At 52.9% G+C, this 10,381-nt stretch overlaps 1 protein-coding gene across 10 annotated transcripts; it reads right to left on the reverse strand.

Moving 5' to 3' along the window:
* Window positions 1-61: 61 nt before the first annotated feature.
* Window positions 62-10,326, reverse strand: ODAD3 (outer dynein arm docking complex subunit 3). 10 transcript variants are annotated; one of them, XM_053586489.1, is made up of 13 exons: window positions 9,836-10,326; window positions 8,463-8,584; window positions 8,277-8,354; window positions 6,781-6,951; window positions 6,594-6,695; window positions 6,369-6,494; window positions 6,106-6,228; window positions 4,941-5,093; window positions 3,889-4,049; window positions 3,634-3,790; window positions 1,276-1,431; window positions 743-827; window positions 62-555 (listed from the first exon to the last, which is right to left on the reverse strand). In XM_053586489.1, exons 1-13 carry the CDS (start codon window positions 10,077-10,079, stop codon window positions 437-439), a joined length of 1,797 nt encoding a protein of 598 aa, XP_053442464.1. In that variant the 5' UTR covers window positions 10,080-10,326; the 3' UTR covers window positions 62-436. The 10 variants fall into 10 exon arrangements, 9 of the variants coding, with proteins under 9 accessions (XP_053442464.1, XP_053442463.1, XP_053442472.1 ...); XM_053586488.1 differs by having other exon boundaries at window positions 62-558; XM_053586495.1 differs by having other exon boundaries at window positions 423-555; window positions 1,389-1,431.
* Window positions 10,327-10,381: the final 55 nt, after the last annotated feature.

The following is a 10,381-nucleotide window of genomic DNA, read 5'->3' on the forward strand; positions in this document are numbered from 1 at the left end:
TGGAAGCAGGTCTTGGTTCCTGGCGGAAAGTCCTCTGTCCTCAGGAGGGAAGGACTAGCCTGCCCCAAGTGTAGGGGTATCTCCCATTCCTCTGGAGAGAAAGGAAGGGGGAACTGTGTCACCGCTTCATGCAAGTCCTCGCGTCCCAGATTGGAGCCTGGGTTTTGAGGGGTAGCTCTTGGGCGGTACAGGGTCAAGAAGAGGCGAGTATCAGTCGGCGACCTTTATTGAGCGATTCCGAGGCCAGCGCGACCCGGCTGGGAGATTTACTGTGGGAACGTCCGGCCTGGCCCCCTCCCTCTCCTCCGGCGCTGCCGGTCTGCTCTGCTCCGGGTTCAGGCTGCATTCAGCCCATAAGGGGCCCCGTGGGGCCACGCTGGGCCCAAAGGGGACTCCCAAGGGGGCCCCCCGGCGCCAGATGAGCGGCCGGGTGAGTCTAGGACCTCCGCGAGCGACTGCGTTTCTTGATTCGGCTTTCAATTAGTTTCTGGGAACGGATCTTGAGCGCTGCACGGTTCACCACCTCGCTGTCCTCATCCTCACTCTCTTCTTCGTCTACTGGAGACATTAGGGGGTGGGGGTGATGGGCGGGATGTCGGGATACAAGTCCCCATCCCTGGCTCGGATTTCTCTTCTTAGCCTTTGTCCCCCAGCCCCCTTGCCCTGAGCCAGGCATCAGACCACCCCCTGCTCCTCAGCCTGGGGCCTCAACCCCACCTCTTCCCCGCTCCTCCATACTAACCAAAGAATTTGTCCTTAGCGCTGACAAGGGGCAAGGTGATGCGGGTGTTGTACTGGGGCAACTTTCCCTCTAAGGTGGCATAGAACTAGATGGGGAGGGGGGCAGGAGAGAGGAGTGTGAGGGGGCAGAGGCCACAAAGAAGTTCCGTTCTCCCTCCTCCGCAGCCTATTCAGAGACATCCCGACTCCAGAGAGAGACTACTGCCCACTCCTATCCTTCCTTCTCAGCTCTACCCCTCATGACTCAGGCCCATCTGTGGTGTCTGATGCCCTGTCCCTAGGCCTCTTGAGACTGACCCTTGATCCCCCAGCTGCAACCTCTGGTTTTCCAGGTCCTGCCTGCAGCTCTTCTGGCTTCTTTCTCTCCCTTGTGACTCAGGCTCACCCTCAAACTTTCCTTGTTTGTCCCTAAGGCTCCTTTCTGGCTCATCAGCCTCCATCTTGGCCTCCCAAGGGTTACTGCATCCAGCTCGCTGGTTTTTCCACTTATCTACACCCTCAGCCCCACTTCCTGGCCTCTGGCTTCAGGAACACCTCTCGGTCTGCGATGTGGCGCAGCATCTCCGGCAAGTCCTGGCTCTGGAGCTGCCCCTGCAGTTTCAGCAGCTTTTCCTCCACCAGGCATAGCAGGTTCGGCAGATAGTCACCTGCCTTGGGATCCAACTCCTTTTCTGCGAAGCTGCTCTGCTCCTGCGGCCAGAGATCCAGGGGGGGATCAGGGCCTCTGTAGGGCTCCACTCAGGGAAAGGTCTTTTCTCTTAGGGGTGGGGCATTTGAGGTAAGAGCCACCCATAGGTGTAGGTGCTAGATACTGAGGGCGGGGACTCTGGAGTCAAGGCATGCCTGTGAGGGCAGAACCTCTGAATTCAACAGAGATGTGAAAAGAGTGGGGGACTCTCTAGGTGGGGGTCGGATAGTTACTCCTGAGAGGCCATTGTGGGGATGGTCTTCTAAAACACGCGTCTCTGGGCTTGGCGCCTGTAGCTCAATGGCTAAAGCGCCAGCCACATACACTGGAGCTGGTGGGTTGGAACCCAGCCAGGGCCTGCCAAACAATGACAACTACAACCAAAAAAATAAAAATAAAATAGCCAGGTGTTGTGGTGGGTGCCTATAGTCCCAGCTACTTGGAAGGCTGAGGCAAGAGAATTGCTTAAGCCCAAGAGTTTGAGGTTGCTGTGAGCTGTGATGCCACAGCACTCTACCGAGGGTGACTCTGTCTCAAAAAAAAAAAAAAAAAAAAGTGTCTCTGGCTTGGCGCCATAGCTCAGTGGTTAGGGCGCCAGCCACATACAACGGGGCTGGTGGGTTCAAACCTGGCCTGGGCCTGCTAAAACAACAATGGCTATTACATCTAAAAAATAGCCAGGCTCCGTGGCGGGCGCCTGTAGTACCAGCTACTTGGGGGGGAAGTGAGGCAAGAGAATCGCTTAAGCCTAAGAGTTTGAGGTTGCTGTGAGCTGTGATGCCACTGCACTCTACCAAGGGCGACAAAATGAGACTCTGTCTCAAAAAAAAAACGTGTCTCTGGGTGGTGCCTGTGGCTCAAAGGAGTAGGGTACCAGCCCAATATACTGGAGGTAGCAGGTTCAAACCCAGCCCCGGCCAAAAACTGCAAAAAAAAATGTGTCTCTGCAGAGAGTAAGATGGGCTTGTCCTAACTCACCAATCCATGACTGGAGTTGGGGTCTCCGAGATTTTGTGTGGGGGCTGGGTGGCCCTCTACCATGGGGATGGGGCTTCAATCTGGGTAGTTTCATTTATTTATTTTTTTTTTTGAGACAGAGTCTCACTTATTAACCCTTGGTAGAGTGCCGTAGAATCACAGCTCACAGCAACCTCCAAATCCTTGGGTTTAGGCAATTCTCTTGCCTCAACCTCCCAAGTAGCTGGGACTACAGGTGCCCGCCACAACGCCCGGCTATTTTTTTGTTGTTGTTGCAGTTTGGCTGGGGCTGGGTTTGAACCCACCACCCTCGGTATATGGGGGCCGGCACCCTACCCACTGAGCCACAGTCGCCACCCTGGGCAGAGTTTCTGAAGTCTTTTATTTCTTTTCCTGAGAGTCTCACTCTGTTGCCTAAGCTAGAGTGCTAACTCACAACAACCTCAAACTCCTGAGTTCAAGAGATCCTCCTGCCTTAGCCTCTGGAGTAGCAGGAACTACAGGTATGTGCCACCACACCTGGTTAGTTTTTCTATTTTTTTTTTTTGAGACAGAGCCTCAAGCTGTCACCCTGGGTAGAGTGCTGTGGCATCACAGCTCACAGCAACCTCCAACTCCTAAGCTCAAGTGATTATGCTGCCTCCGCCTCCCAAGTAGCTGGGACTACAGGCGCCCGCCACAATGCCCGGCTATTTTTTAGTTGCAGCCGTCATTGTTGTTTGGCAGGCCCCGGCTGGATTTGAACCCGCCAGCTCAGGTGTATGTGGCTGGCGCCTTAGCTGCTTAAGCCACAGGCGCCGAGCCTTTTATTTTCTTTTTTGAGATAGAGTCTCATTTTTTTGCTCTGGGTAGAGTGCCACCGCATCACAGCTCACAGCAACCTCAAACTCTTGGGCTCAAGTGATTCTCTTACTTCAGCCTCCCAAGTAGCTGGGACTACAGGCACCCATCACAACGCCCGGCTATTTTTAGAGGTAGTCCTGTTCTGGCTCAGGCTGGTCTCAAACGTGTGAGCTCCGGCAATCCTTCGGCCTCCTAGAGTGCTAGGATTACAAGGCATGAGCCACTGTGGAGGGGCTCCCACTGTGGGCAGGGCCTCTGATGTCCAGGACTGAGGAGGGCTTGGACTCCCTGGGTAGGCCAATGTGGCAGGAATCCCATCTGAGTGACTGTGTCTGTTAGGTCTTGCAAGGGTCTGGTGGGGCTTCCTCAGGGCTCAGGCCTACCACGGTCACATGGCTCAGCTTGCTAGCCAGGTGCTCCAGACTCTCCTTGGCAGTTTGCATGGCCCTCAAGGCACGATCCAGCTGCTCCTGCGCCTCAGCATGCCGCTTCTTCTCCATCTTAAGGCGCTCCTCCATCTCAGTTTGCAGCTTCTGTTGGCTGTGGGGAGCAGGGAGGTCATCTGCCTGGGGATGGCTGGTGCACAATGGACCCCTGCACCTTCCACGCACCCCCCTCAGGGGACTCTAAGGCCTAACCTCACCAGCGCAGCCTCTCCAGAGTACTTGAGATCTTCAAGTTCCCGTTGTAGCCTCAGCTTCTCTTGCTTCAGCTTCACCAGTGTCTGCTCATTCTCCCTCTTGAGCGTCTCCAACTGTGCGAAGGTGTCTCCCTGGGCCAGGAACCGCCGCACCACCGACTGCAGGCCACCCAGCCCCCAGTAAGAGCTAGGGCTTAGGGAGGCAGGCACGCACTCCTCCTCTCCCTCCACCCCCCAGCACACAGGACAGGTGGTCAAAGATAGTGGCTTTGGCATAGAGATGTATGTAGACTGTGGGCTGGAGTCAGAGATGCTTCACGGTGTGCAGTCCCTTTATGTCATTTTTTGCAGGGCCCTTCCTGGTCTGTATAAGGAATTTGAGTCAGCCAAAATCAGCATGTGGGGGCAGCAATGGAGCTGAGCACAACTTCTTTTCAAAATCAACATGCCAGCAACTTCTGGTGGCAAATCTCACCCAGCCTGCCAGGCCCTACTGCTAGAAAAAGGCTGAGCCTAGGTGGTCCTCAGAGTTCAGAGTTCCACACTTCTATGAGTGGAGCCCATAGAAGAACAGGGAGTTGGAGAACACCCAAAGGGGAGAAACTGGGCTATGAGGCAGCATTTGTTGGCAGGATCCAGGCACCAGAGCAGGACATGGCCATCTTAGAATATTTCAAGGAAGAGTATAAAGTTAAGAACCCCATTTCTCCAGATCTGAATTTGGTATTGGGTTATCTACCATGTCCCAGGCCATCCTACAGGTGCTAGAGACAAAGAACAAGAGAACTACCAGTTCTCCTAGAACTGACAAGCCAAACAAGTCAGTGAGGTGTAAGAACAGAAGGTGGGGGAATGATGGCACACATAGACAAGTGAGGGTTTTACTATGAAGGGTAGCAGATGAACTAGAAAGAGAGAGAAAGGATGTCTCTGCAGATGGGAGTAGGTTTGTGTACTGAAGAACTGACCCTGCAGAGAGGGGAGGTGGGGTAAGTCTTTTTCTCCAGCTTGGGCAGGGCTGGGGCATCTAGGGCTGCAGGCAGCACTCACATGCGTTTCGGCTGTGCCAGTGGCATCCTTGACCTTGCCAAAGATCACCTCCATCTGGTACATGCTCCATCGTTTTCGTAGCTCCTCCTCCCTGGCATGCTGGGTATCCTGGGTAGTATCATCGGATTGCAGCAGCAGATGCTCGCGCTGAGTCTGCTCACAGGTTGAGGTCAGGGCCAGGGTCAGCTCAAAGACAGGGTTTAGGGCAGAGGCCGGGGAGGGATAAAGGTGGCTGGAAGGAAGGGCAAAGGCTTGGGGCCAGGGAAGGGCACCCAGTCTGGGAGATGGGACAGGGCCTTGGTACCAGCTGGGTGAGGTGCCGAGTAAAGAGGGGGCAGGGCCTTAGGTAACAGCTGGGTAGAGGCAGGATCACATTTAAGACCGGAGTCCGGGTGGCGCCTGTGGCTCAGTCAGTAAGGCGCCGGCCCCATATACCAAGGGTGGCGGATTCAAACCCGGCCCCGGCTGAACTGCAACCAAAAAATAGCTGGGTGTTGTGGCAGGAGCCTGTAGTCCCAGCTACTCAGGAGGCTGAGGCAAGGGAATCGCTTAAGCCCAGGAGTTGGAGGTTGCTGTGAGCTGTGTGATGCCATGGCACTCTACCGAGGGCCATAAAGTGAGACTCTGTCTCTACAAAAAAAAAAAAAAAAAAGACTGGAGTCCGAGGGCGCTGTCCCATATACCAAGGGTAGTGGGTTCAAACCTGGCCTCGGCCAAACTGCAACAACAACAAAAAAATAGCCAGGCGTTGTGGCAGACACCTGTAGTCCCAGCTACTCAGGAGGCTGAGGCAAGAGAATCGCCTAAGCCCAAGAGCAGGAGGTTGCTGTGAGCTGTGACGCCACAGCACTCTACCTAAGGCAACAAAGTGAGACTCTGTCTCTAAAAAAACAAAAAAGATGGTAGTCCTAGTCAGATGAGGAAGGATGGGGCTAGCTGGTGAGTAAGGGGAGGGCTGGAGGCCTCCATGGTGCCAAAATGGGGCAAACAACAAGGAGGGAGGGGAAGGCGGGTCCAGGATATGGGAGGAGTCCTTACATCAAGTGGGGGGAAGAGAACAGAGTTAGGGAGAACTCTCAAGAGTTGGGAAAAGGTCTTGGATCTGGGAAAGCCAGGTCAGGGTGGACTGGGCTGGGTTCCCAGCCTTGCCCCCTGGGTGCCGCACCTTACGTTCCATGCGCTCATTCTCCAGTTTCTTTTCCTCTGCACGCTTCTTGCACTCAGTCACGTAGCGCTCGCGCTTCCTGCGCTCTTGTAACACAGTCTCCTCCAGATACTGAAGCTGGTTCTGCAGAGGATCCAGAAAAGCAGGGGGAACGGGACCAGCTGGCATCTACCGTGGCTCGCAGCAGGGTGCTGGGAGATAGAGGGAAGGGGCTCCAGAACCATGGCAGTGGGGCAGGACACCCAGGGCAGGTGGGGCCGCACCTTGGCAATGTCCCGGGCATTGAGGGCCTCTTGGTTCACCACGTGCAGTTCCTCCAGCTCGTGTTTGGTTCGCACCACCTCAGCCTCCATGGAATCCAGCCGGTTCTCCAAGTTAAGGCTCTCCTCCTGGGGTGTAGGGTGGGGCAGGCCTGTGACTGACCGCTGTCCCCGTCCAGGCTTGCCTTCCCTCTTTGCCTTGCCTTCCCGAGCAGTCCTAGTCCCTACCTGTAGATAGGCTTTGAGATGCAGGTACACACCAGTAATGTGTTCTGCCTCCTCTGCCTTCATCCGGGCCTTCTCCAGTCGGTTCTCCAAGTTCCGCATGGTCTAGAGGGCAGCAGAGCTGGGCTGAATTCCTACTGCCCTCAAATCCTGTCCCAGGACTCTGCCTCACAGGCCTCACCAGCCATACCTTGGCTACCTCTGTGTTGCTGTCTTGCGCCTCGGCCATCTCCAGGTGGCGAAGGCGGTACTGGAGCTGCAGCTCCTCCAGCCGGCTCTGCCGCAACACAACCTGGTGCCGCAGGGCATTGAGCTGCTTCACCTTCTCACTCAGCCGGTAGTCCAGGTGCTCTAGGGCTTGCTGCAGGGAGGGAAGCGAGAGCAGGGGCAGGGCCTGAACCCCTACCTAGTCCTTCCCTCATTTTGTGACTTCCAGGATACCCAGTCTCCAGTTTTTCACCCGTATCTCCCTAGCCACCCCATTCTCCATTTGTCTTTGGGGAAAGAGCCTGGGGCTCTTCTCTCTGTCCTGGTGATTTTTTTTTTTTCCTTGGAGACAGAGTCTTACTTTGTAGCCCTTGGTAGAGTGCCGTGGTGTCATAGCGCACAGCAACCTCAGACTCGTGGGCTCAAGTGATCCTTTGGCCTCAGCCTCTCTAGTAGCTAGAACTACAAGTGCCTGCCACAATGCCTGGCCATTTTTAGGGATGAAGTCTCACTCTTCCTCAGGCCGGTTTCTAACTCCTAAGCTCAATCTACCTGCCTTGGCCTCCCTGAGTAGTAGTATTAAACGTGTGAGCCACCACACCTGGCCTCAGTTTCAGGGTTTACACTGAAGACACCCAACTCTAACCTCCCCTTTGAACTATAGGCTCATATATCCAAACATACACTGCTTTCCAGATCTCTCCACAGGTACCTCAAAATCATCACTTCCAAAATTAAGCACCTGATTGTTCTCCAAACCTTCCCTTCTCACATCTTCCCCATTGCAGATCATGGCAGCTTCCTCCTTCTCAGGATTTGAGCCCACAACCTTGATCTCATCTTCAACCCTTTTTTTTCCTCTACTAACTATATCCAATTTGTTAAGAAACTCACTGCTCTATTTCACAGGTTATCCTTGAGATCGCTTTCATTCCACTGCTATTGCTTTTATCCTAGTGTAGCCAAACACTATCTTTTCCATTTTTTTAAAGGGCCAAGTCCACTCTGTCACCTTGTGTGGAGTGCAGTGATGCAGTCATAGCTCCCTGCACCCTTGCATTCCTGGGCTCAAGCAATCTTCCCACCTCAGCCTCCTGAGAAAGCTCACACTGCCACATTTAGCTAATTAAAATTTTTTTTTGTGTGGACAGGTTCTCACTATATTTCCCTGACTGATCTGGGACTCCTGACCTCAAGTGATTGTCCTGTCTCTGCCTCCCAAGGTGTGGGATTACAGGTGTGAGCCACTTTGCACAGTGGATATGAGCTTTTTAGAAGTGGAGACTTGGTCTGTTTTTTCACCACACCTAATATCATGCCAGGTACAAGGAAAGTGTGTAGTAAAGATGTAATTGAGCACATGGATGGTGGCTTGCATGGAAAAAGGATTGGAAAAAGTGGGACTAGAGGTAGGGAGTCCAGTGGGGAGGGGACCCAGGCTGGAAATGAAGGGGTTTGTAGGATGAGAATGGAGCAAACCTGGCCTGTCCTATTCTTCAGATATGGCTTCTCTGACTTCCATTCCTGAATCACTGCCTGGACCACTTTCTCATCTCTCTGTGAAGGAGAAGATTCCAATCACTTCTCACCCAGGCCACCTCTACCTGAGGCCAAGCGCTGGCCCCATGTACCCTGGAATCCCTTCACCTGCCTCTGTACCCTCACCTTGAGCAGGTCTGTCAGCTGTAATTCAAGTGCCTTATTCTCCTCATGGAGTTGATTAATGGTTTCCTGGTTCTTCTTGATGTTCCACTGGGAGCTCTCATAAAAGGCCTTCCGGTCCCCCTCTAGGGAGCAGGTGAGGTGGGCAGACACAGCTCAGTGTCATTAGGTGGGTGCAACATCCCAGAGGGAAGATCTTTTTGCCATCGTCAACTTAACATTATAACAGTACAGTCATCCCTCAGTATATGCAGAGGATTGGTTCCAGGATCCCTAAGTACACCAAAATCCACACATACTCAAATCCTGCAGTCAGTCCTGCAGAATGTGGATATAAAAAGTCAGCCCTCTACACACTTGGGTTTTGCATCCTGAGAATACTGTATTGATCCTAGTTTGGTTGCAGATGCAGAACCCATGGATACAGAAGGGTAACTATATTTATTGGGGGGAAAAAAACCTGCATGTAATTGGACCTGCAGAGGTCAAACACATATTGTTCAATGATCAACTGTACATCACTTTGAGCATGTATTATGTGTTGGATGCTGCACTAAGAATTTTCCATGTACCATATACCCTATGCCGATATGCACATATCTGTATGCATAGCATACCCATTTCACAGATGATAAGCCTGAGGTTCAGACTGGTTAAATGGTTCAAGGTTGCATTCAACCTTGAATGCAACCCACACTTTCAACAACTATCCAAGATTGCCTCTTAAGAATAACCAAAATAATAATAATGATAATGGCTTACACCTATGGATTCCTCAACCTTGTCACCACTGACATTTGGGCTGGATAATTATTTGCTGTGCAGAGCTGTTCTGTGCCTTGTAGGATGCTGACCAGCAGCTTGCCCTCTACCCACTAAATGCTGGTAGCAGACCCTCCAACAGTATGACAACCAAAGATGTCTCTAGACATTGCCAAATGGTCCCTGAAGAGCAAAATTACCCTCATCCATTAAGAACCAATGATTTGCATTTTATAGTGTTACGCTCTACCATGTGCCAACCATTGTTCTAGGAGCATTACACATTTCAAGTACCTATTTTGTACGGTTACTATCCCCATTTAACATATGGAGAAACTGAGAGACATTAGGTTACTCTCAGTCCCTCAAGAAAATCTGGCTTTAAACTATGTTCTTTACCATCACATACATAATACAAGAGCTGAAATTACATTAAAGAATGAAATACAGTCCACTCAGTGCTGAGTTGAGGAGAAGTTTTAAAAGGCAGATGAGAAAACCATGGCCACCTAGACCAATGCTGGTGAAATGCCTTTATCACATTATGCCTGGTCAGAAGACTGCGTGGACCCAGTTGACCCCTGACCCTTCTGTGCTCCCTGGAGCCATCTTACCTAACAGTTGTATCTTTCTTTGCAACTCAGCCACCTGCAAGTGCACAGAGGGCTTCCCTATACCACGGCGGAAGGATCCGACCTTGAAATGGCGAGGAGACCAGGCCTGGACCGCGCCCTTGCTTCGGGGGTGGCTGGGCTTGGCTGAAGCCTTCTTGTGTTTGGCCTTGGAAGATGGAGTCGTAACCTGGTCCTGAGCAGGAAGGGCGTTGGCGGAGGCCGCCCTGCAGAGGGGAGACGTCATGACTGGGTTGGAGCCGAGGGCTCCTGGGAGCTAGGGGACAACTAGGAGTCTGTCGCCCCTGTCCACGATCTGTCAGCTCGGGTTCCTCAGGCTCTGGAAATGCACTTTTCGACCGCTTGGCGGGGCCTCGCAGCATCTCCCAGTTGCTAGGTAACCACTTCCCCTCCTCCCTCCAGTGTTTCCATGGAGACCACCGGCGTTCGATGCCACTACTCTCATTGGCTGACGCTACGCTGAGGGGCGGTCCCAATAGAGGGCGGGGCATACTCGAGCCCCAGGCTAGCAGCGGGTACTTTGTAGAT

The sequence above is a fragment of the Nycticebus coucang genome, chromosome 3 (genome assembly GCF_027406575.1).
Source record: "Nycticebus coucang isolate mNycCou1 chromosome 3, mNycCou1.pri, whole genome shotgun sequence".
NCBI lineage: Eukaryota > Metazoa > Chordata > Mammalia > Primates > Lorisidae > Nycticebus > Nycticebus coucang.